Genomic DNA, 27,343 nt, shown 5'->3' on the forward strand with positions numbered 1-27,343 from the left:
ATGTAGCATTTTATGGCATATATATAGTATGTGTGGATACATATGTATGTGTATATATAGCATTTTATATAGTATATATATGTATATTGTGTGTGGATACATATGTATAGATAGCATTTTATATACATATATAGTATGTGTGCATACATACATATATGTGTGTGTTTAGCATTTTATATACCATATATATATATATAGTGTGTGTATATGTATATGCATGTATATATATGTGTGTATGTGTATGTGTGTGTGTGTCCACAATTCATCTTTTAACCATGTCCAATACATTTAACTAGGAATCTTTGGTTTGGGTACTGGACCAAATCTAAATCAATTCTTCTATTCTGTAGAAGCTTAACCCCAGTGGAAGAATTTTAAACCATGTCCAGGGCCTAATCTCAGTTCTTAGTTTCTGTTTTCCAGCTACATGTTGATTTGAAGGACAGAACGAGAGTCTTCTCTCTGAAAGGCAGGCCCACCACCAACTATGTCTACCTAACAGAAGAGAACAATCCTGATGGAAAAGGTAAGTAGAAGGATACTTGGGGGAGCCTAATTGGATTCAAACAGACACAAACAGGAGGAGCGGATTGTATTCTTCCCCCAAAAGAGACAAACTATAATTGAGCGGTCTTACATAATTCATTTCAATGTGTGTGTGATTATAGGTAACTGTGTACACAGATACATGTATGTGTGTATGTGTATATATTTGGGCATAAATAATATAAATATTCCCAACATAACACTGAATTTTCCTCCTCTAATATTTATTTATTTTTAACTTAAAAATTAGGAAAAAATGGCCACATGCAATATAAGAATATAAGAGAGGGGGCAGCTAGGTGGTGAAGTGGATAGAGCACCAGCCCTGAATTCAGGAGGACCCGAGTTCAAATCTGGTCTCAGATATTTAACACTTCCTAGCTGTGTGACCCTGGGCAAGTCCCCAGCCTCAGGGAAAAGAAAAAAAAAGAATATAAGAGAGGATTCAAAATATGAATTATACATTTCTATTTCAAGAAAGCTGATATAACAAATACTACATGTTGTGTTCAGAGCTGTCCTTCATTCCTGTGCTGCTTTGTATGTTTTCTTTTGTTCTCTGCTGTGCACTTTTTACTTTATTTTCCCCCTCCTAACTTCTCCCCCAAGAAGGCAATAATTAAGCATAGATATATTTATATTATATATACACATATATACATAGATATCTATAATAACACATGCATATACACATGTACAGTTATGCATATGTGTTAGATTGTGCTTGTTTGTTCCATTTCTCTGAAGGTAGATAACATATTCCTTCATAATCCCAAACCTTCCATATTTTTCTAAATTCACCAACTCATCATTTTGTACACCACCTCAATATTCCAATCTTTTGCTGTCTCATTTTTAAGTAGCCTCATTGACTAATAAGGCTGACACAGTGTAGTTTCCCTATTTTCTCTTTGGATTAAATCTGTTTTAGCTTGAACTTTGTCTAAGATTCCTACTTCTTCTTTTCTTTGACCTAATAAATTCTGCTCCTGTTCTTTATTTTATGTTTGTATCTCTTGTTTCTTATCCTTCCAGACTCCTTCACTTCACTGCTACCTTGCCCTCCTATTACTTAACCTACCTCCTCCCCTCAGGATCCTTCCATTATTCTCTCCTTCTGACTTTCCCCTTGTTTCTTTCTGAATTTAGAAGAGTTTATAGCTTTCTTTATCCCATTTTTATTAAACTATACACCCTTCTATACCCCCCTCTCCTCTTCCCACTCTCTCTTATTTTTTTATAAATTTAGGGAATTGTTTTATTTTATTTGTATATCTCTTAAATTTTATTCACAAAACTCTCTAAATCGCCGTTCTTTTCTCTACCCTGAACCTTTGCTGGGCAGCAAAGAAAGCTCACACAGCCTTCCTCATCATTTATCCTGGAGAGACGGCCGAGTTTGATGTTCACTTCAAACCGAACAAGGTGGAAAGAGTGGTCGGCCTCATCCGCTTGTCTGTGATCAACAACCAGTATGAGGAGACCACGATCCAACTACTGGGAGAGGGCTACGAGGACGACATCACCCTGGACAACATCCACGGCCTGGCAACCAGCTCCAAGTCAGAGACGGAGATCACTGAGGTCACGGAGGACAAGATGTTGGAGGAGCTGATGACATGTAAGGGAGCAGGGCTGGGCCCTGAACCTGGCTAGAGAGGGTCTTCTCCACCCGTGTCGCTCGGTGTCATCTCCAGTCACGCTCACACACACACATTTACCACCACTTGTCCTTATCAGTCCAGAGCCCACATAATTCATCAGTGACCGGTCCTCTGGCCAGTCCCCGAGCAGCTGAAGCCTCCAGAGGCAAGGCATCCATCTGCTGTTAGGCAGTAGTCAGAGAGAACATCCCCAATCTGTTGTAGCATAGACTCCCAGATCAATGAAGAGTGGTCTTTGGGGCTAGAGGACCCAGCCACAGCTGGGTTTGCTGGTTGGGAAGCCTGGGCTGGGAAGGGTCTGGAGATCTCAGAGATAGTGACAGACCAGGGGAATGACACAGGATGGTCAGTGACTGCTCCAGGAGCCTCACTCTAGGGCGGCCATGGCAGCCTGAAGAGCTGCTCCTCCTTTGCTCCCCAGCTGCCCGGGTGGATCACCTCCAGTTCGGGGACTGCCAGGTGGGCAGCGTCTATGAAGTGACCTTCACAATGACCAACCGCAGCCAGGTTAACGCCGTTCGGTTTGAGTGGCCTATGCCTACTCCCCTCCGCTTCTCCCCACAGGTAAGGGTCCCTTGCACAGTCACCACAGCCACCATGACTCGGCTCAAGCCCGAGCTTTCAGGCACTCGCTGCACGGGCTGGCTGGGTTCTATCCTGCTCCGATAAAAGGCAAGCATGTTCCTGGGCATTAGCACCTAGGCCAAGAGGCAAGCCCCAACCATTCCAGGAAACTTAGAAGGGCCTTCAAGAACCAGTCTCATAAAGGCTTCTCTTTTCGTCAAAGTCAACAAAGCATGTTACTTCTTGAGAAGATTGTGGGGCTAGAGTGGAAATTTAAATTTCCATTTCCATTCAATGATCTCTGATCAGGTCTTCCATCCTTAATGTAACCCATACATTAAAAAATTGGCCAACACCACAATTTCAGCATCCCACTGATTTGGGTGCTTCGATCATTTTTCATCACTCAAAAATTGCTCCCTCCCCCCGCCCCGGCTCTGGAGTTTTAGGAATAGAGAAGAGATGGCTTGACCTTGTGAGTTCAAGAAAGATGCTTACTTTGACACATGGGATCCAGCACCCCGGGATTTTATACCGCCACGAGAACTTAGTCTGAGCTCAGGGGCAAAAAATTGCATGTTACAATTCCAGGGATGTGTCTGTTCTGTACACAGGTCTTTATCTGAACATACTATCCCAGCAAAACCTAGTAATAAGGCAGAAAGGTAACCTGCATATCCCTGGTTAAGGGAGTGATATTTAAGTCAAGATTAAGAGGACACATACATTCTAGGGGAAATTTTCATTTCATTCCCATGTAGGGCTTGAACAATAGCACAAATATTCCAGCAATTTTGACCCCAAAAGACCAATCCCATCATGTGCTATTTTTATTTGGAGGGGTACCTCCTCAACCAAAGAGAAGACAAGCAATATATCAATCATAATTATGAAGTCATGCAAAATTTATATTGTCTATATTGGGCACACTACCAAAAAATAGCCAGAGAAAGTGAAAAAATTCTATTTCAATTTGAATTCAAACTTTGTCAGATCTTTTTCTGGAGGTGAATAGCCTTTTTTATCACGAGTCCTTCAGAATTATCTTGGACCATTATAATGATCAGAATAGCTAAGTCTTTCATAGTTAAACATCAATATGAAATATTGATGTTACTGTATACAATGATCTCCTGGGTCATTCATTTTGCTTTGCATCAATTGGTATAAGATCTTCCCAGATTTTTCCAGCTGACAGATTTTAAGTGTACCTGAGACTGAACAAGATGCTGAGGATATGAAGACAAAAATAAAGCAATACCTGCCTTTGAGGAACTTACTTTGTATTCAGGAACACTAATGAGTATTCAATAAATATGAATAAGCAATTTAGAAAATAAATGCAAGACAATTTGGGAGGAGCTTATAATGAGTTTTGAAGAAGAAAAACAAAGGATTCTAAGAGTGAGAAGAGGTGAAAATACATTCCAGCTTAGCTTCCCCTGCTCCTCCCTGAGGAAGTCCCAGTCAAGATTCAGGATGTGATTTTCTGAGAACATAATCTCGGGTCCTCCCTTAGGCTGGCCATCTTCACGCTGGATGTTCCAAGGACATCACGGTGACTTTGAGATCTCGCACAGCGGTCAACCTCAAGAAATCCTTGGTGAAGTGCAAGCTCTCCAGAATTGTTTTCCAGCAGCCTGTGGACCAGGTTCCAGACTGGGACAACCACATGCGCACTGTCAAGTGGATAGATTCTGGAAAGTCTCCCAACATGCCTTCCAAAAAAAAAGTGAGTGTATCCAGTTGGTGGTACCTGAGGAAATAACATTTATTGAGTGCTTACTGTGTACCAGGCTGATGTAGGTTGAAAACTACTTAACAGAACTTTCAAATAGAAGCCATCTCTGAGAGTATTTCCATGTTGGTGTCTCTATAAAGCTTCAGTATGGCATCCTAGAAGCTTTCCTGACTGTGAGAAGGGTCTTGGAGTTGGCTAGAACTCAAACCTCTTGATTCCCAGCCCAGGGTTTTTTCAATCATTGGGCACTAATTTAATTCCTTTATCCCACTGATCTTTCATCCAGTTCTCAGTCGTGAAAATGAAGAAAATAGTCCAGGGCATCCTAATGTTTTTTCTTCATCATATATTTTCAGAATCATAGATTTTGTTTGATTCTTGGATGCCATGAACATGGAAACATGTCTCTCCAAAGCTTTGGGTTGTGACATACCCTTTTGGGTCTTATAATTCCTCCTGCTCATGATATGCATTAAGCATCCCTTAACCATTTCCTCCAGATTTTGTGTTTCGACCTAAGGTCCATCAGCCTGGTTGGTCTGAATGGGATGCAGGGAGGCCTTTGGCTTGCCATTAAGTGGATGTTACCTGATCCCAACACTGTCCCTGTGACGGGCTTCAGACCTTGCTGCCTTAATTTCCAGGTGACGGAGACTGACCCCGAGCCTGCATACACAGTCCTGGAAGAAAACTACCAAGACTTGGACCTTTACATCAGCGCCGTGATAGACTATGCTTCCTTCAGCTCCCAAGTGAAAGAAGTGAACTTTAAGGACACAATGGTTTTCCAGACCCGAGTTTTCGAGTGAGTCCCAGAAAGCCACAAATATAGCAGAGTAGGCTGTGTAAGCCTTCCTTTCATGCGATGGCCTTGGGTTTCTCAGGCTGGAATCCAAACATATTAGAAATATCCATAAACATTAGAATTATTCCTCTGGGCCTTCAGCAAAAGGAAGAGCATTTGCTTATCAAATGTCATGCAAAATTTTGCTCTGAGAGAAGTGGGGGTTTGCCCCTGGGAATACAGATTGAAGTATACTTTTTAAAACATTTTTCTTAAGTTTTTTTAGAGGGTCTGTATGCTTTCACAATATGAATAATATGGAAATACATGTGTATTCCAGACTCTGTGGAGGAATACATAATATATAGAGAGAATATATAGGACTATATAATATAGAGAGAACATATAGGAATCAGCGGAGGAATAAAGGCAAAGGGCAAGCCCTTCTTTCAAGGAATTCAGCCTGATGGAGATGATATACAAATAATTGTAGATGAACAAGACATATACAGAATAAATTGTAGATCATCCCACGGCTAGCATCAGAGGAGATTAGGAAAGGATTCTTGGAGAATTTTAGCTGGGTTTGCTGTTTTCTCCCCCAACCTTCATGCTAGGGAGGCAGGATTGAGGAGCTGAGAATAGAGGCCTCTTCTCCAACAAGGGCTGTGTGTCTCTGCAGGTTCGACTTGACTAACACCGGAGCAGTGCAGCTGGGATTCACCTGGCTGCTGTCCTCGGACGAGCCAGCCAAGGCTGTCAGTTTTGCCAACCCACAGAGCTCGGCTTCTCGAGGTCCGACAGGTACGTGGCCAAGGGCATGAGGCGAGCCACTCCAAGTTCTGAAAAAGGCTCCCACCAGTGGGGAGACTCAGGGGCTGGGCAAGGTGGGGCCAATGGAATCTCGAGATGGTTTTGTAAGGCGCTCGTCTTCATGGCTGTTGAGTAGAAAACATACTGGGCCTGTGGGTCCAGGGGACATCAGAAGCTGCATTTATTTCTGGAAGTCCCTATCTCCCCAACCTTACCATTAACCCCGTTTCTGGAGTTTTGTCATTTCGGTCTTAGGAACATTCCTCTGTTAGCCAAGCGTTATGAATAACACCCTGCCTGCTCCCTGTGGACCTTATTTCTGAAAGGGATCCCAGTCAGTGAGAAGAATAGCTCTCATGGGTTACATGAGGAGGAATGGAAATGATTCCCTGTGTTTAATCTATCAACCAAGATCTCCAAGAACTAAAAGAACTGGAAAACTGGAAGCTTTCTCTATTTGCAGGGTACAGCCGAGGAAATGGAAGCTTTCAGATAGAATGTACACTCTGCCTGGTCACTTTAAGGACCAACCCCTCTTAGGGCCAAGAAATGATGGAAGAGATGCTAGATCTCTCCTGGCAGTAGTGTTCACACTGTGCCAAGGCTGCAAAAGAGCCTAGAGGTGGTACAGGCCCATCCCTTCAATTTACAGGAGACCCAGGTTCACAGAAAGGACAATGGGATGTCCTGAACCACCCAACTGGTAAAGGGGAATCCCATGATTCAGACCTCAGATCCAAGGCTTTTTCCTCAACAGACAGGTCAAGGGTTAGTGCCCCAAAAGTCATGGATCCCCAGGCAGATGGGCAAGCCTAGGCCAGGGAAGCTAAGACATCCCTTGCCCGAAGGCACATCAGGTAGCAAGCCACAAAGCCAATATAAGCTCCTATTTATTGACTCCACAGCCAGCACTTTTTCCAGTGGAAAGAAAGGAGAAATAGTCCTATTCCACCCCTAGAGACTCTGTTTAATGACCAAGAATAATTAAAATATGCTCAGTGCTTCTTGGCCCTGCCTCGTGCAGGCAGCTGCCATGCTCGTTACCAAATGGCATCTCCTTGGGTTTTAGCATAAAATAAAACTTTTATTACTGCAGAGTTGGAGAATGAGGAGAGAGAGAATATCGGCCAGTTCTCTTCCAGCCACCCCCAAGATTAATTGTAGGCATCAGATTAATTAATTAAGGAATCAGATGGCATTATCACAAAAGCAACCCTGAGTTTTCAACGGTTATACCAGGGAAGTACAAACAGTGGTGAGAATCCACCAATATGGAGAGTATCACGCTGGTGACAGATGGTTTCTGAGGCTCAAGACAGGCCTGATTAAGCACAGACACACTCATTACCAGCGCCTTGGCCACTGGGTGATGGACTCTTTGGTTATGGCAAACTCCAGCGCAATGAATCACATAAAATAAAAGGGCCTTCCATTCATCAATCCATTCAACGAACACTTAATTAAAATACTAGGCTAGATCTTGGTGGGGCTGGGGACAATAGAAGTAAGGACCCATCTTCAAAAAATTCATCAATTAACTGGAGAGATGGGACTTTTATACAGTTAAGTAGAATAGCCATGATGAGTGGTAGAAATAAGAGTGAGGGTCTCTGAAAGAGCTATTGCTAAGTCTGGACTGAACCACACAAAATCCTTTTCTTTCCACTGAAACAATGAGAGAGAGCTCCAAAATAACCTCAGATTTCTTGGATCTTGGGTCTTTCCCCTATTTTCAGGGATATATGGAAACTTCTCTGCTGTTGACCAGCATCTTCTAATTTGTTGTTGGCCCCCATGTGGTATGGCCAAGGGAATAAAGATTCTGACAGATCCTATCAGGCAGGAATGGCTTTCCACAGTCTTGCTAATGGATTCCATGTCACCCAAGGCCAGGTTGGCTGCAGGGCGAGCCACAATTCCCAGAAGCCATTCATAAAGTCATTGAAAGCTCAGTCTAAGTCAGGAGAGGAGCACCAGCAAGCTCGTGGGTCTTGGAATTATCAAAGTATCCTATCAAGTTGGGGCCTAAAGAGGCCAAAAAAAAAAAAAAACCTTGATTATTAGAAAGCAGAGATTCTCAAACTTTTCACTCCATGGAATGTTTTAATCTAGGAAAAAACATCACAAATTGTCTACTCCATCACTCTGCCTACCCACAAACAAGCCCCCATCTGCAAAAATACCTCCTTTTAAAAAATGCTTCCAGACATGAGAGTCCCTGCAAAGTCTATCGAGAGGTGTTGATTAAGCCCCTGCCGTGCTTAGCACTCGGTACATAGCACTCTGCTGGGTGCTAAACATGCCGCACAAAAGGGAGACAATCTTTACCCTGCAAATAGAGAAAGCTTCCAGGTTCCCCCAGAGGTCTCAGTTGATAGATTAAATACAGGGATCATTTGCTTAATGATCAAGCTTTATCAATCCTACCAAATGCAGTGACATAGGTAAAGTGCTTTGCCAGCCTCCATAAATGCTCCCTGCTATTATCCTGCTAGTAAAAACTAGCAAGGTCAGGAAATCTGATGGTCAGGGATGTGCTGTGATCTGGAGCAGTAAATCATTGCTTGTTGTCCCTGGGAGGAACAGCAGGGGTCATTCTTTACACCTACGATGTGCCAGACATTGCAGCTCAGGTGTCATCATCTCCTATGGGAAACCCTTCCTGATGTCCCCAAAGACTAGTGTCTTCCTTCTCAAACTAACTCATATTTAATGACCTTGTATATGTTTGTCAGGAACACCTGAGTGCAAATCCTCAGCTGGGAGACCCTGGGTAGGTCACTTCACTCTGTTGGGCCCAATTTCCTTATCTATCCAATGAACTGCAGAAGAAAATGGCAAGCCCCCCATTATTTTTACCAAGAAAACACCAAATGGGATCACAGAGAGTGGATGTGGCTGAAAATTATGGCAAAAAATATATCTATTCACATTATATTTATGCTGAATATATTTTATGTCATGCTTGTCTCCATTAGAATATAGACTTCTTTAGAATATGGACAATTTCCTTCTTTGTATTTGTGTCCCTAGTGCCTAGCATGGTATCTGGCATATTTTAGGTGTTTAATAAATATTTACTGATAGATTGAATTATCTTCATGGTGACCTTTGTGGCTTGCCCTCATCATTGAAAGGTAGGGTGACATCGACCTACCACAGTGAACCAACAAAAGGTGTTTGTGGAAGATTGTGGGGCACTCCAGAAACCAAACAATGCCCTCATCAGGACCCAACAGATGACCCTGGAAATTGAGGGGGAGAATCACATTTGTTTGGGGATTTTTGTGAGGCCATTGGGGTTAAGTGACTTGCTGGGGTCACCCAATTAGGAAGTGTTAAGTGTCTGAGGGTGGATTTGAACTCAGGTCCTCTTGACTCCAGGACTGGTGCCTTCTAGCTGCCCTGAAGAATCGAATTTGGACAGTTCTCACCATAGAGAAGTTACCCTCGTGCATCAAAGGGACCTGGGGCAGGGAAAACATGAGAAAAAGTGCAGTCTTTAGCCTCAGGAGAAACCTCGATTCAACTTCTGATTCTTGATCTTATCATCTAGGTGACCCTAATTAGCAAACCAGTGATTCTCCCCAAGCTTTGGTTCTTTCATCTGTAGGTTATGGAAATAATAATAATTAGTATTTATTTGAGCACTTTTAATGTTTGCAAAGAGTTTTTGATCCTCACAACAATCCTTCAATAATAATTAATAATAATAATAATAATAACAATAATAATAACACGCATTTATATAATACCCACTATATGCCAGGCCCTATGCTAGGCATGTTACAGATGTTATTTCATAGGATCCTCACAACAACCCTGGGAGGGAGATGCTATTATTAATCTTCATTTTATAGATGACGAAAGTGATTGCTCAGAGCCCATGGTTTACACGTGTCTGAGCAAATTTGAACTTGGATCCTGTGATTCTGGATTTCTCTGCCTCCTTATTGACAACAGTGCCCTTCCCTGGGAGCCGTCCCGTACGCGGCTATTGCTCGCTCTCTCTCTCTCTCTCTCTGAGTTTACTTTAGATCCTGCAGGAAAAGAGTAGTTCATATAGCATTTCCCATTAGAATGTAGGTTCCTTGATGGGCACGACCGCAAGCTTGCCTTCCTCTATGTTCCCAGCTCTTAGTTTAGTGCCTGCTACAAAATAGATGCTTTATGAATGTGGACTGACCACCTGCCTGAGGCTCAAATGAAATAATGTATGCAAGGTGTTTTCTAAGTCTTAGCAACCTCAGAAATGGTAGATTATTTATTTTTCCCTGAAAATAAAACTGGCAGACTTGGGAAATCACTGGAGCTATTCAAGCAAAAATATCCCCTTTATCATGTGACAGAAGGAATTCTGGTTCCTGCACAGGTTGAATGAGATCAATCAGTCAACATTTATTAAATACTACTGTATGCCAGGCATTGGTGATGAGTGCTAGTGATACAAAAAGAGGCAAAAGATCTGCTCTCTGAGACCTTTCTCATCTCTGAGATCCTGAATAATTCAGCATTAATTGTTTCCTTTATATTCCTAGGTACTATATTTGACACAGCCCGCAAGGAGTTGAGCAGTGGGGGGACTTTCCGTGGGGGAAGTACCACAGAGAGCTTTTTATCCCATGCCTACAGCACCTCCTCCACCTACCCTTTCTCCATGGAGCCCATCAGCGGCGTCATCCCAGTTGGGAAAAGTCAGAAAATCAAGGTCAAATTCTCTCCCCTGGAAGTTGGCGAGTTTGAGAACAGCATATACTGCCAGTAAGAAAGCATTCCTCCAGAGCCATGTCTTAACAGATGCTGTCCTGGACTTGGCAATGGGTCCATCCATACTTATCCCTTTCCCACCTCCCATCGTCTCCCTGGGAAGGGTTCTCTTGTCTTGGGCTCATAGAATCCCAAGGGCCACAGGAGTAACAACCCTGGCTCCCTTGGGGCTATCCCTGAATGCCTGAATCCCAGCCAGAGAGTTCTTCCCTTCCTAGGTACCAAAAAGACACTCACCTGAGGAGCTCAAGGCTCCATTGTTGCTCCAGCTGGCTGATGTTGGCGACCTACTTGTGCTGAATCAGCAGAGAAGGGAGGAGGAGGACCCCAGAATTTCCCTGGTCTTGGCCATCATCAGGCTGACTTGCTGGTCAACACCACTCACAAATTTGTTCCAGTGAAATTTTAAGTAGATGAAAATGTTTTTTCACTACTTTTCCCCTCCCTTTCAGCATCTTATTCCTTCTTTAATTGCAGCCTTGCAGTGTTCTCCCCTACCCATACTGTCCTTTCAAAAAGGAAATTAACCCGTTAACTCCTTAGAATAAATTAGTTTTAGCTGTTTCCCTTCCAGGAATTTTAAAAAAGAAAATAAGGAAAAGAAATGTAAAAAGTGAACCACTTCAGGCAAAGGGAAAATGGAGTTCATCCCAAAGCAATGGGTGACTATGACAGAATTTCATATACTCTAATCATCTGACTCAGGGAGATAATTTTAAACTGTAACCTTCCTAGTACTCCTAGATCATCACAGATGACTGCCCACATAATTTATGTTTAAAGTTCTGGAGAACAATTCCAGCTAAGTTTTGACTAAGAATTCTATTAATAACAACTTATATTTATCTATCACCTGCTTTCTGGGGGACTCCAAGTATTTTAGCAAATTTTTTTTCATTTCTGTCTTCTTGACTAATGAGTTGAGTAGGAGGAGGCTCATAATCTAGCTCCTAGGGTTTTTTTGTCCCACAGAGAGACAAATCCATAGACTAAAGACCTGGAAAGGACTTTAGGGATATTCTATTTTGATCTACTCATTTTGCAGATGAGAGTACTGAAGCCCAACTAGATTAAATGATTTCAAGGTAATACAGATCATAAATACCAGATCAAAACCCCAGTTACAGACTTCAAATTCAGTGTTTCTTGCCTTTCATTGATTTCTGTAGGGTCACTGTGCCAATCAAGAGGACATTTGGGACTATTTAGAAATTATCCTTTTTCAAGCATTAGCCCCAGGACATATTTCTGGTGCCCTGCAAAAGTGTCAAACTGTCAACTAAGCCCTGTTCTTTCTTAATGGAACCCTGAATGGTCCCTTTTCAGTAGCTTAGACTTTTCCTGCTCTTCTTAAGAGCTTGGTACTTCCTAGTTCCTGAAGCTATACTTATAAAAATGATTACCATATATTTCAAGATTTTTAAAATTAGCTACTCCTGGAAACTCAAATGAGAACTTCTTTTTGGAAGATGGACAGTTCCTTTAGTGAGACAGGAGAAAAAAGAAATTGTACATAGCCCCAAGGAAGATGTAAAGAGTACCTAACACTTCAGGGAAGAGAAATAAGCACAACAGTTGCCCAATTATCCCATCTCTATTCCAAGAAGCTTGTTCTCTCATTGCTTGTAGAAACTATGTTAACACTAAATTAACGTCAAAATATTAAAAATTATTTTAAAACATAATATCAATTAGGACAATCAAATTAACAAAAAATAAGGAGAATTGTTAGCATTCAATAAAATGGAATCAAACAAATGTGTAGACAGCTAGTGAACTAGATGTTCATTTAGTCTGTGTCCCATTTCAAATGTTTCTGAAATTGATTCATGCAACTGACATTTAGTAAGCACCTTCTGTATGCAAGGCATTGTGCTAGGTGTCAAGGATTCAAAGACAAAAATGGAATAACCCTGCCTACCAAACTCTTGCAATTTACTAGGGGAAAACCATGTGTAAAGGGGGAAAATGTGTATCTTTGGGGGAAAAGAATCATGAATTCTGTTTGAGATGTGTTGAGTTCGAAATATCTAGCAGATATACAGATATAGATGCCCAAGAGGCAATTGGTTATTTAATTCTAAACTCTGGAGGGAGACTGGGGCTTGTGTATAGACCCGGGAGTCATCTGCATAGAGATTATAGGTACAACACATGGAAGCATGTGAAGTAATCAAGAGAGACAATATAGAGGGATAAAAGAAGTTAGCCTCCAAAGTAGGAGCATGGCAGAAGTTTGGGAGACTGAATGGAATAGCTAAGATAGGAAAAACAAATTGTGCTTTAGATATGTGAGAATGTGAGAAAACTTTGGGAGATCTAGTTGGAAATAGCCAGCAGAGAGCATTCACAATGTGGGAACAGTAATACAGCAATTAGGGCTAGGTATATAAAGTTGAACATCCTCCTTATAGAGATAATGAGCCAGTGAGAGGAGATGATTCCCACCAAGGAAGAGGAGAATAAAGGGTCCAGGGCAAAGCTTATTATAATTGTCAGTATCACTATCACTGTTGTTATAGTTGAGAGATCATTAGTTCCTTACTGAGAGGTTTTGGTCAAGCTTTGGGAAGCAGACCACAAGATATTTAGAAATGAGGTGGACTCCACAAGTGTGAAGTGGCCTTTCTAGGACTTTGAAAATGAGAAGAGATGCAGCTTGAGGGAATGACAAAGTCAAGTTAATTTTAAAGAGAATAAGATGCTAAATTCAGGAAAAGTTCAAAGATGAGAGGGAGTAGATAATGATTGACATGGCAAGTTCCTGAAGGAGATGAAGAGTGATTGGGGGAGAAAAACGGAGAGTCCAAGAAGAATTCCCATCTCTTCACTATCTAGTGAAGAAAAGGGAAGAGTGTGAGATGATAGAGAATGGAGCGGGTATAGAGTAGAAGACAAAAAGGGAGTTCATGAAAGAGAGCTTTTATTTTATTTTATTTTATTTTGAGTAAAGTAGGAGGTGAGAGAAAAGGGCAAGGAAATGGTGCAGAAAGTCTAAAGCCAGAGATTTGGAATAGCTGTTGTGGAGAGGGATCCGTAATGAAATAAGAAGAGGGTCGTCATGTGCCAGTGAAAGCCCAAGGGAGATCATAAATTTGTAGTGAACCTAATCAGCCAAGGGTGGGATTCCCTCAAGGCTCAGAGAAAATGGCTGGTGCTGGTAAATCAAGGTTGGGGGAAGGGTCTGACCAGGGATAGCACAGGAGGATAAAGGATTCAAGGGCAGCTGATAGTGTATAGCTGGATTGGATCAAGACTGGGAAGCAGAGCAGGATAGGGAAGCAGAAAATAGGAAGGGGTGAAGGCATCAAAGTACCCAAGGAGCATGAGGAACAGGTTGTGCAAGACTGAGGTGGAAGGAGAGATTAAAGGAAAGGAGGTTTTGGAGAGAGGAATGTTGGAGTTTTGAGTGATAGGAGAAGGGTTATGTGATGGTCAGAGCAGAAGTATGAGCATCCCTGGGTTTGGATGAGGGAATAAAAATGGAGAGCATGGGAGTTTAGAAGGATGGTAAAACTTGGTGGCCCACGTGTTTGAGAGTACAGCATTATGTGTATGGAGGTCCCTAAGAAGGAACAAGTAAGAGCCAGAGAAAAGCCAGATATGGAACTGCTCGAGAAAGAGAGAGTGACCTGGGCATTGTGGGACAGATGACCAGAGCAAGGAGTGAATTTCAAAGGAAGCCAGGGTGCTGAGTGATGGTAGTAAGGGATGGTTTGAAATGGGAGAACTGTGAGAATTAGATCGACTCCTCTCAGCCCCGTGTTTGGGGAAGAGGGAGGAACCTGTCTGAGAGATGTTGGCCAAGAGGCCGTGTCTTCTGGGAAGAGTCAGGTTTCTAAGAGTAGGGATAAATGAAAAGAGACACAGGGGAATTTGTGAGCTCCAGAGCAGGGTTTCCTATATAGAGCTGCTTTCTGTGGCTTTCTCTTAAAGATCTCTTAAATAAATGGAGACCATGCTCCCCTTCAAATGCTTTCTTTCTCCCTCCTTCTTTATCTCTCTTTATGTCTGTCTCTGTCTCTCTGTCTCTATCTAGCTCTGTGTGTGTGTCTCTGTCTCTTTCCCTCTTTCTCCCACTGTCTCTTTCTGTATCTTTCTCTATCTCTCTATTTTTCCCTCCCTTTTTCTCTCCCACTCTCTGTCTCTGTGTGTCTGTTTCCCTTTTCTTCTTGACTCTCCTCTTCTATCTCTGTCTCTTTCATATATATATATATATATATATATATATATATATATATATATATACATATTTCTATTATATTTATATATATATGCAGATCTACAACCAAATTATAATTATATAATTGAATATGTGTACATGAGTCTGGCTGTGTTCTTGTTTTGCAATATATCTTTCTTTATTTTCTTTCATTTTTCAATCTGACATTTCTATGGCACCATAACATTTATTGCTGCTCAATTGTTTTTCAGTCATAACCACCTCCTTGCCATTTTTCACAATAAATTTCCTATTTAATTACTCTATAGTATATCTTATCTATTTGAGGATATCTTTTGTGGTTTCATCCTAAGTCATTTCTTTTTCCAATTGCATTGCTGCTCCAATTTCAACTCATTCACTTTCTCTGAAGTATTTTTGGTCAGCACTTTGTTTCTCAGATCCTTGTTCTATTTTAAATAGACTTTAATTTTCTTGTGCAAAACTTGGGCTATTTTTTAACCTCCTTCTCCTCCTGAATCATTTATTTAAATGACATTTCTTCTATAATAGGCCAATGACATCACAGGTATTTCTGTTGTCAGGCCCCTGAGCCATAAATAAACACTTAAAAAAGAAGATTTGATTTTCAGACAAGATCAATGACATTTGTGACATGAGGGAAAAGGAGAGTTAGAAGCATTTGGAGAAACCAAGCAAACATTATGGGGTTCTGGAAATGGACCAACTCAGCACTTGACAGCACTGCTGAATAAAGAAGCCTTTAAAGAGATGGATGTGTAGCATTCTCACTCTTTTTGTTGTTTTCTTGCATTTTATTTTGCTTCTCTTTTTCTTTTTTTATTTCTGGTCTGATTTGATTTTTATTGTGCAGCACGATAATTGTATAACTATGTATGCATATATTGGATTTGACGTTTATTTCTACCATGTTTAACATATATTGGATTAATTGCCATCTAGGGGTGAGCATGGGAGAAGGAGGGAAAATTGGAAGGTTTTGCAATGTTGCAAATGTTGAAGAATTGTCATATATGTTTTGAAAAATAAAAAGTTTTAATTAAAAAAAATAATTTCAGTCACAAAAGAAAATAAAATAAAAAAGAGAGAGATGAATGTGTATAGAGATGGCAGAAGGAGAGGACTAGCATCTTAGCTTCAGGAAATCAGGAGGCCCTCTAAAGCCATATCATATCCTAGCCCATTCTGAAAAATAACTGGAAACATCATTCTCTCCTTCTCCTCAGGATCCCTAACCTGGCTCCAGGAGCCCAAGGCCTGATGGTCGCTGTGAAAGGGAAAAGCCTCTTACCGTATTGCCATTTTGATCTGGTCGAATCTGATTACATCAGCAGTCACAAGCGCAATCCAGACTTAGGCGGGCCACATGGGGAGCCCCTGGATGTCAACACGAGAGTGATTGAGTTTTCCGCCTTGGGTGTGGGAACAAGGAACATTCAGTGAGTTAATTTGTTTATTCATTGATTATTTCTATTTCTTCCAAAGGGTTCAGGGGAAGGCCTTCTCTTCAAGGCAGACTTGAAGCCCTGGGGCAGTACAGGAGGTTGGAGAAAAGCCAAAGACTTCTCACTACAAAGTCCAACAGTACAGAACCCTTGAGGGAGCTAAGTATTGGAACACCAAGCCTCTGGCGGTCAAAAAACATCTGCCCAGCCCTGATGATGAAAAATCAGACTGCCCTTGTTTTAGAGAAGTTCACAGTCTAATAGGAAGAGACAACTTACAAATATATACTTAAAGCAAATTATATGCAGTACAAATTGGGCAATTTGACCTCTTCTAATATTCTAATTCTAATCTATTCTAATATTCTAATTCAAATTCAAATTTGAATTCTAATTCTAATTCAAAAAGCAGTGGATTGGAGACACAATAAGACCAAAATGTCTCTCTGATTTCAATGTTTTTCCAAGGACTGGAAGTCATGAAGCCTTTAGTGGACAGAATGTTCCACTAAGCCTGCCATTTAATTCTGGTCTGGGATTCCAGTTCAATTAGAATAGAGACGTGCTATTAAAATGCCCAATGAATCCTTGACCTGTTTGTTTTGAAAATTTGAAATTTTCTCTTGTAAACTCCTTTCTCCCGGCCAGGACCTTCACTATTATGAACCCTACCAATAAGACCTATTCCTACCGTTGGGTCTCAGAAGAAGAAGAAAATCTCCAGAATCCTTCACCTTTTATGTGTCTGACAGAGGGAGGCTTAATTCATCCAGAGAAAAAAGCTGAGGTGAGTGGTGATGGAGAAGCTATAGAAGCTATATATATAGCTGAGACAATTGGTGTCATACAGCTAGGAAAGTGTCTGAGACCAGATTTGGGCTCAGGTCCTCCTGACTTCAGGACTGATACTCTCTCCACTGCACCGCTTAGCTGCCCCTGCACCATCTAGCTGCCTCATCTTTAATATATCTTAAGGAGTTTTCTGCCAAAATGTAAAAGCTATTCTTTGGATAATGTGGCTGCAACTACAAATTGTGATCTAGCAAAAAAAATGGTGAAATTAAATCAATATCTTTGGGCACTGAATAACTCTCATACTGGCAAAACACCAAGACCTTGTGCACTTAGGGAATGTTGTTGGGATGGATACACAGGACTTCTAAGCCTTTTGTTATGTCCTGATGAAACCCATGGGCCCTGCTCAAAACAGTTTTTAAATGCATAAATAAAACACATAGGATCACAAAGGTGACCACTTATATTGAAGAAAAAGTGTTCTTTTCTCCCATCCAAATTAAGAGAGAACCCCCTGAAATTTATCCACAAGGCCTTTGGGCATCTCTGGATCCTAAGTTCAGAATGCTTGGGATGGATAGATGGGCAGATGGATGGATGGATAGATAAATGGATACGTGAAAACCAGAAGCTAGTTTCTCCCAAATTCATATAGAATCAAAGCTCCCCTAAATGTTCGGGTCTGTTTTTCAAGTGAAGAACCCGAGAGAGGTTTTGCTGGGATTGGGAGGGGTTCCAAATCTGTCATATAGTCAACACTTAGAAGGTATTTGCTGAAGGACACAGAGGATGAGGATGGTGCCACTTTACTGGGAAGGAGCATCTTCTGAGAGATGCTTGGTTAAAGTCAGAGCCTGGAGCCAAGAGGACAGTTCAGATATGATGTTCGTGGGACCTCCATCCGCCTCTGTCCCCCCTGTAAAGTGGGGGCAATGGCAGCACCTGCCTCCAGGGCTATTGAGGAATCCAAGGAGAAAACCTGCATAAAGGGCTTGGCACATAATGGGCGCTTGGCAGCTAGATGGCCCAGTGGGTAAAGCTGAAGTCAGGAAAGTCTCACCTTCCTGAGTTCAAACCTGGCTTTAGACCAGCTGCGTCTGATCCTGTCTGCCTCAGTTTCCTCATCTGTAAAATGAACTAGAGAAGGAAATGCAGTGTCTTTGCCAAGAAAGCCCCAAAGTGCGGAGGGATCACCAAGAGACAAAAAATGTTTGTTTCCTTCTTCCACAATTGGAGAGCTGAAAGTCTTCAGGCCCCAACCCCTGGTTACAAGTTTCAAGGGGCCATGGGCCACTCTCCAGGGCCAGTCTCACAAGGCACTAGTCTTGTGAAATGTCTAAGACTGCATTTTTTGGGTGGTGACAATCCCTTAGCAAGGGGGAACACAAGCCCTGAGGTCCCAGGGCTGCAGGGAGGCTGTGGAACGGCAGGGTCTCTCAGCAACCCAATCTCCCTTTTCTTCCTAGATCTCGTTCCAGTTCACTCCTCAGGGCTTGGAGCTCACAGAGGCCTTCTGGACTTTCCTGATCCCTGAGCACGCTATCTCAGTCCCTTTCCTCCTGGTGGGCAGAGCCACAGACCCACTGATATCTCTGGATGTGCCCCATCTCACCTTCAGCTCCCTCCTGATGGGTAAGGACAGACTGACTCCAGGAATGTCAGGGGCTACCGCCCCAGCCCCATTCCCTTTTCCTAGAAATAGCTTCAGCTCTACCAGTGGAACCCTAAATCAGCTGCCTATCTCCTGCCCTAAAAAGAGCACAGGCTGTCACTGTAATCAAACAATCCACTTTTCATAAAACCATTTCTCTCCCCATCCCCAGGATGGTACACAATAGGTGCCTAATGAGTGCTTGTTGACTGTCAATCTTCTCACCCACCTTAGCAAAAAGAAGCCTGTGGTTTACAATGTACAACTGACTTTTATTGGTCAAAAGGTGACTGACAGAGTTATCCCCAATATAACTATACATATAAACAATACTTTATCTTATGTCAGAGACAGCTAGGTGACAGAAGAGATAGAGCATGGGGCCTGAAGGCAGGAAGTCCTGAATTCAAATCCCTTCTTAATGCCTTAGACACTAGCTTTTTGATCCTGAGCAAGCCACTTTCCTCTCCCTGCCTTAGTTTCCTCAGCTATAAAATGGGAATAATCATAGCATCTAACTATTTGGGTTGTTATGAGAATCAAGCCCTTAACACAGTGTCTGGCATATGGTAGGTGCTTAATACATGCTTATTTCCTTCCTACCTTATGTTGGCCCAGCCATAAGATTGCTGTCACAATCCTGAATCTGGCTCATCTTTTTTTTTTACATTAGAATATTAGCTTTTTATTTTTCACAATAGATGCAAAGATAGTTTTCAACATTCACCCTTGCAAAACCTTGTGTTCCAAATTTTTCTCCCTCCCTTTTCCCCTCCCCCTCAATCAATTATAGGCTAAAAAATGTACAATTCTTCTAAGCATATTTCCATATTTGTCATGTTGTGCAAAAAAAAATCAGAACAAAAAGGAAAAAAAAAAAAACAAGAGAGAAAAAACAAGCAAACAACATCATCAGAAAAAGGTGAAAATACCATGGTTTGATTCATATTTCCCATAGTCCTCTCTCTGGATGCAGGTGGCTCTCTCCTTCACAAGTCTATTGGAATTTCCTTGAATCCTTGAAAAATAGCTCATCTCTTCTAATCCATGTTATAGCCTTAAAGTCATTCTTGACCATCTCACCCCTCTAGTATATAGTTCTGCTCTAAAACTTGCTATAGAAAAATCCTAGCAGCAAGTCCAGGTTTCTGCTGATGGATCATTCTGTAAACCACATTTTTACACAATAACTTTAATGATCTGCTCAGATTTTCTTGATGTTGAGGAAAATCCTTTCCTTTTTGTAATATTCCTTTGTTGACTTCTATCACCTTATTTACTGAAAGTTCCATATATCAGTGTTTATTTCTATAACAATTTACTGATAATTTTCATGTTATTTACTTGATCTAAAAATTAAATTTTAGAGGTGGTCATTGTTCTAATTTTGAAAATACATGTAGGAGAACAGAAGGGAATTCAGAGGGAAGCACAGAGATGCAGTATTTTTTAATTGAGCTTTTAATTTTTTCCCAATTACATGTAAAAACAATTTTTAATATTCATTTTTTAAAATTTGGTCTTCCAAATTCTCTTCCTTCTTTCTTCCTCTTTCCCTTCATTAAGAAGAAAAGAAATTTTATTTTATTTTTTTATTAATTTTATAATTATAAAAATTTTTTGACAGTATATATGCATGAGTAATTTTTTTATAACATTATCCCTTGTATTCACTTTTTCAGATTTTCCCCTCCCTCCCTCTACTCCCTCCCCTAGATGACAGGCAATCCCATACATTTTACATGTGTTACAGTATATCCTAGATACAATATATGTGTGTAAATACCATTTTCTTGTTGCACATTAAGTATTGGATTCCGAAGGTATAAGTAACCTGGGTAGATAGACTGTAACATGCTGTCGTCTCCAGAAACTGCCGATTGCTCTCTGGTCTAGAGGAGAGACTTCTTCCTCCAGAGAGCCACCTCAAGTCTGGTCCAAAAAAGACTCTCCATCTTTCGAGTGCCACCCTCTTTAATCCTCCCAGAGAATGGGATGGGATAACGCAAGGGCTTCTGGGAAAAATTACTTCAACCAATGAACTTGCTCCTCCTAAGCATGCAAGCTCCTCCCCAGGAGTAAAACTCCCAGTAAAGGCCAGAACTAGAGAATTGTTAAGTACCGACTTAGCACTTAGTAAGAACCTAATATCTCATTATCTCATTAGCACTTAGTAAGAACCTAACAATAGACAGTAGTGCTAACAGTTTACATTCATTTCCCAATGTTCCTTTTCTGGATATAGATGATTCTGTCCATCATTGATCAATTGGAATTGGATTAGCTCTTCTCTATGTTGAAGATTTCCACTTCCATCAGAATACATCCTTGTACAGTATCATTGTTGAAGTGTATAATGATCACCTAGTTCTGCTCGTTTCACTCAGCATCAGTTGATGTAAGTCTCTCCAAGCCTCTCTGTATTCCTCCTGTTGGTCATTTCTTACAGAACAATAATATTCCATAACCTTCATATACCATAATTTACCCAACCATTCTCCAATTGATGGGCATCCATTCAGTTTCCAGTTGGGCCACTATGAAAAGGGCTGCCACATACATTTCGGCATATACAGGTCCCTTTCCCCTCTTTAGTATTTCCTCGGGGTATAAGCCCAGTAGTAGTATGGCTGGGTCAAAGGGTATGCACAGTTTGATAACTTTTGGGGCATAATTCCAGATTGCTCTCCAGAATGGCTGGATTCTTTCACAGCTCCACCAACAATTCATCAGTGTCCCAGTTTTCCCACATCCCCTCCAACATTCATCGTTATTTGTTCCTGTCATCTTAGCCAATCTGAGAGGTGTGTAGCGGTATCTCAGAGTTGTCTTAATTTGCATTTCTCTGATCAGTAGTGGTTTGGAACACTCAGAAAGAAATTTTATATGTGCTATACATGGATAACCTTGCAAACACATTTCTATATTAATCATGTTATTAAAAAACACATACCAAAAAAGAAAAAACACTATGAAAACAATAAAGAATGAAAAAATAATATGCTTCAATCTGTATTCAGATTCCATCAGTTCTTTTTTCTATAAGTAGATAACATTTTTGTCATAAGTCCTTCAGAATTGTCTTGAACCATTGTATTGCTAAGAATATCTAAGTCATTCACAATTGATTATCACATGATATTGCTGTTACTACACACAGTGTTCTCCTGGTTCTGTTCATTTAACTTAATGTCAGTTCATTTAAGTCCTTTCAGTTTTTTCTGAGAACATTTACTCATCATTTTTATAGCATAATAGTATTCTATCACAATCATATTCCACAACTTGTCCAATCATTCCCCAGCTGGTCCCAATTGATGAGCATTCCCTCAATTTCCAATTCTTTGCCACCACAAATAGAGCTGCTATAAAAATTTTTGTACCTGGAGGTACTTTTCCTTTTTTGTTTTTGTTTTAATCTTTGGCATTAGCATTGCTGTGTCAAAGAGTATGTACCATTTATTTGCTCTTTGGAAATAATTCCATATTGCTCTCCAGAATGGTTGAATCAGTTCACAACTCCACCATTAGTGTCTTAATTTTCCCACAACTCCTCCAATATTTGTCCTTTTTCTTTTCTGTCATATTAGCTAATCTGATATGTGTGGGGAAGAAGCTTAGAGTTGTTTTAATTCTCACTTCTCTCATCAATAGTGATGTAGAATATTTACTCATACAGTTATAGATAACTTCAATTTACTTTATCTGAGAACTATCTTTTCATGTTCTTTGACCATTTGTCAATTGGGAAATAATTTGTATCTTATAAATTTGACTCAGTTTTCTATTTTTTAAGAAATGAAGCTTTTATCAGAGGAACTTGTTATAAATTTTTTTACAATTGTGATTACTGTGTGTTTTCCTCTAGCCTATTTTTCCTGTTTATCCTTTCACCCTATCCATCTTCAAAAGTGTTCTGCTAAGAAAATTTTCATGGACAGATGCTCAGATAAAGGACTCATATGTATAAATAACTTTGTCAAATTTATAATAACACAAATCATTCCCCAAATGACAAAGGATGCAAATATGCAGTTTTTGATGAAGAAATCAAAACTATATGTAGTCATATGAAAAAAAATGTTCTAAATCATTACTGATTGGAAAAATGCAAATTAAAATAACTTGGAGATATATTACACCTATCAGATTGACTAAAGAGATGGAAGAGGAAAGTGACAAGTATTGGCAGGTACATGAGAAAATTGGGACATTAATACATTGTTTGTGAAACGGTGAAATGATGCAACTATTTTGGAGTGCAATCTGGAATTATCCCCCAAGAGTTATAAAACTGTGTATACCCCTTGGCCTAGCAGTCTCACCTTTAGTGGTTGTAATCCTCCCACATTTCATGGATTGTCCTGGCTAAAAAACCATTCCCTGGGAGGGGACAGCCTTTGCAAGTCAGCATCTGGTTGTTATCAGATCTGCATTCACATGTTTGTAGCTCAGGAGGACTTGCTGGAGTTTGAGCTTTCCGGGACTAGCCTTTGGTAAGCCAGCATCCCTTCCTAGCCAGAACAGAACTTTGAAAGGAGACCCATCCAAAGTCATGTCCTGAATCAAATAAAAATTCTACTTAAGAAGCATCATACCTTTTGTACACTCCTTTAAGCTCTGCCATTGGAATGAGTGGAACCAGCTCAGCCCAGCTTACAAGAGAGAAATTATTGATAAATTATCAGGAACATTCTCCCTTTTGAAAACTAGCTAAAGACCAGGGTTTGTTGAGCATCTAGACTTAAGAAAGTGATGGGAGAAATGTCAATAATACCAATTAAACTTAAAAGTGTATCCTCAAAGTCAGGAACTATATGAACAAAACTACAAAACACTTTCCACACAAAGTCAGATCTAAGCAATTGGAAAAATATCAACTCATCTTCGATAGGTCAAGAAAATATAATAAAGATGACAATACTCCCTAAATTAATCTATTTATTTAGTGCTATATGAATCAGACTCCCAAGAAACTATTTTAATGACCTAGAAAAAATAACAACAAAATTCATCTGGAAGAACGAAAGGTCAAGAATTTCAAGGGAACTAATGAAAAAAATAAAATGAAGGCAGCCCATAATAAAATATATTATAAAGCAGCAGTCACCAAAACCATTTGGTATTGGCTAAGAAATAGACAAGTTGATCAGTGGAATAGGTTGGATTCACAGGACAAAATCGTCAATAACTATAGCAATCTAGTATTTGACAAACCCAAAGGCCCCAACTTTTGGGATAAGAATTCACTATTTGACAAAAGCTGCTGGGAAAATTGGAAATTAGTATGGCAGAAACTAAGCATTGACTCACACTTAACACTATACACCAAGATAAGGTCAAAATGGGTTCATGACCTAGGCATAAAAAATGAGATTATAAATAAATTAGAAGAGCAAAGGATAGTTCACCTCTCTGACTTGTGGAGGAGGAAGGAATTTGTGTCCAAAGGAGAACTAGAGACCATTATTGATCACAAAATAGAAAATTTTGATTACACCAAATTAAAAAGTTTCTACACAAACAAAACTAATGCAAACAAGATTAGAAGGGAAGTAACAAATTGGGAAAACATTTTTACAGTTAAAGGTTCTGATAAAGGCCTCATCTCCAAAATATGCAGAGAATTGACTTTAATTTATAAGAAATCAAGCCATTCTCCAGTTGATAAATGGTCAAAAGATATGAACAGACAATTTTCAGATGATGAAATTAAAACTATTTCCACTAATATGAAAGAGTGTTCCAAATCACTATTGATCAGAGAAATGCAAATTAAGAACTCTGAGATATCATTACACACCTGTCAGATTGGCTAAGATGACAGGAACAAATAACGATGAATGTTGGAGGGGATGTGGGAAAACTGGGACACTGATGCATTGTTGGTGGAGTTGTGAAAGAATCCAGCCATTCTGGAGAGCAATTTGGAATTATGCCCAAAAAGTTATCAAACTGTGCATACCCTTTGACCCAGCCATACTACTACTGGGCTTATATCCCAAGGAAATACTAAAGAAGGGAAAGGGACCTGTATGTGCCAAAATGCTTGTGGCAGCCCTTTTGATAGTGGCTAGAAACTGGAAACTGAATGGATGCCCATCAGTTGGAGAATGGCTGAATAAATTATGGTATATGGAGGTTATGGAATATTATTGCTCTGTAAGAAATGACCAGCAGGAGGAATACAGAGAGGCCTGGAGAGACTTACATCAACTGATGCTGAGTGAAATGAGCAGAACCAGGAGATCATTGTACACTTCAACAATGATACTGTATGAGGATGTATTCTGATGGAAGTGGATATCTTCAACAGAGAGAAGAGCTAATCCAATTCCAATTGATCAATGATGGACAGAATCAGCTACATCCAGAAAAGGAGCACTGGGAAATGAGTGTAAACTGTGAGCATTTTTTTGTTTTTCTTCCCAGATTATTTTTACCTTCCGAATACAATTCTTCCTTTGCAACAACAACAACAAAATTCGGTTCTGCAAATATATATTGTACCTAGGATATACTATAAGATATTTAATATGTATGGGAATGCCTGCCATCTAGCGGAGGGGGTGGAGGGAAGGAGGGGAAAAATTCAGAACAGAAGGGAGTACAAGGGATAATGTTGTAAAAAAAAAAAAATATATATATATATATGTATATGTATATATACCTATGCATATGTACTGTCAAAAGAAAAATGTTATAATTATAAAAATTAATAAAAAAAAGAAGGGAAGCAATAAACTGAGAAAACATTTTTACAGCTAAAATTTCTGATAAAGGCCTCATTTCCAAAGTATATAGAGAATTGACTCTAATTTATAATAATTCAAGCCATTCTCTAATTGATAAATGGTCAAAGAATATGAATAGATAATTTTCAGATGAAGAAATTAAAACTATATGTAGTCACATGAAAAGTGCTCCAAATCACTATTGATCAGCATTAAAACAAGACTGAGATGCCATACACACCTGTCAGATTGGCTAAGATGACAGGAAAAAGATGATGAATGTTGGAGGGGATGGGGGAAAACTGGGACACTGATGCATTGTTGGTGGAGTTGTGAACAAATCCAGCCATTCTGGAGAGCAATCTGGAACTATGCTCAAAAAGTTATCAAACTGTGCATATCCTTTGATCCAGCAGTGCTACTACTGGGCTTATATTCCAAGGAAATACTAAAGAAGGGAAAGGGACCTGTATGTGCCAAAATGTTTGTAGCAGCCCTTTTTGTAGTGGCCAGAAACTGGAAACTGAGTGGATGCCCATCAGTTGGAGAATGGCTGAATAAATTATGGTATGTGAGTGTTATGAAATATTGTTGTTCTGTAAGAAATGACCAGCAGGATGAATACAGAGAGGCTTGGAGAGACTTACAGGTACTGATGCTTAGTGAAATGAGCAGAACCAGGAGATCATTATACACAACAATGATACTGTACGAGGATGTATGCTGATGGAAGTGGAAATCTTTGGCAAAGAGAAGATCTAATTCAGTTCCAATTGATCAATGATGGACAGAATCAGCTACACCCAGTGAAAGAACACTGAGAAATGAGTGTGGACCGCAACATAGCATTTGTACTCTTTCCGTTATTGTTTGCTTGCATTTTTGTTTTTCTTCTCAGGTTATTTTTACCTTCTTTCTAAATCCAATCTTTCTTGTGCAGCACGATAACTGTATAAATATCTGTACATATATTGTATTTAATATATATTTTATTGTATTTTAACATATTTAACATGTATGGGAATACCTGCCATCTAGGGGAGGGAGTGGAAGGAAGGAGGGGAAAAGTTGAAACAGAAGTTTTTGCAAGGGTCAATCTTGAAAAATTACTCATGCATATGTTTTGTATATAAAAAGATATTTTAAAAAAGTGTGTCCCTCCCTGTGCTCCATCACCCATAGAGTCAGCATTGATTAAATATAGACCTCCAACTTGTATGGGTGGTTTCTTCTCAGGACATGAAGCCCGAGCGACAGTCTTTATGATCAACAAAGAGGAGCAAGAGTTTAATTTTGCATTTGAAGACAGTTCTTGCTTTTCTGAAGGCTACGTCAATAACCTGGTTGTAAAGCCCATGGAAGGTGTGATCCCAGGAATGTCCAGGTGAGCAAGGGAGAAGGAGAGGTCTCTTGCTAGGTACTACTGCTCACTGTTGAAAATGTTGACCAGATGTACTTCACACAGTAGTACAAATTCCCATTGGCCATGATCTTGTTTAATGCAGAGAGAAGGCAGAGTGTATATGTTTGGGGTAGTGTGTTGTGCGTGTGTGTGTGTGTGTGTGTGTGTGTGTGTGTGTGTGTATGTATGTATGTGTGTGTGTGTGTAATTTTATGTGTATGTGTTTGTATTGT

The 27,343-nt window shown here is 40.1% G+C and overlaps 1 protein-coding gene across 1 annotated transcript in view; it reads left to right on the top strand.

The window, feature by feature from the left end:
• HYDIN (HYDIN axonemal central pair apparatus protein) overlaps positions 1-27,343 on the top strand; it is a 414,007-nt gene that overhangs the window by 349,676 nt on the left and 36,988 nt on the right. Inside the window, 11 exon segments of the mRNA XM_074285934.1 lie at positions 424-526; positions 1,892-2,167; positions 2,632-2,774; positions 4,294-4,506; positions 5,160-5,320; positions 5,982-6,103; positions 10,651-10,873; positions 16,310-16,522; positions 17,177-17,315; positions 18,790-18,955; positions 26,945-27,092. Of these exon segments, the coding sequence (XP_074142035.1) occupies positions 424-526; positions 1,892-2,167; positions 2,632-2,774; positions 4,294-4,506; positions 5,160-5,320; positions 5,982-6,103; positions 10,651-10,873; positions 16,310-16,522; positions 17,177-17,315; positions 18,790-18,955; positions 26,945-27,092 (1,907 nt within the window).

The sequence above is a fragment of the Sminthopsis crassicaudata genome, chromosome 2, assembly GCF_048593235.1.
Source record: "Sminthopsis crassicaudata isolate SCR6 chromosome 2, ASM4859323v1, whole genome shotgun sequence".
NCBI lineage: Eukaryota > Metazoa > Chordata > Mammalia > Dasyuromorphia > Dasyuridae > Sminthopsis > Sminthopsis crassicaudata.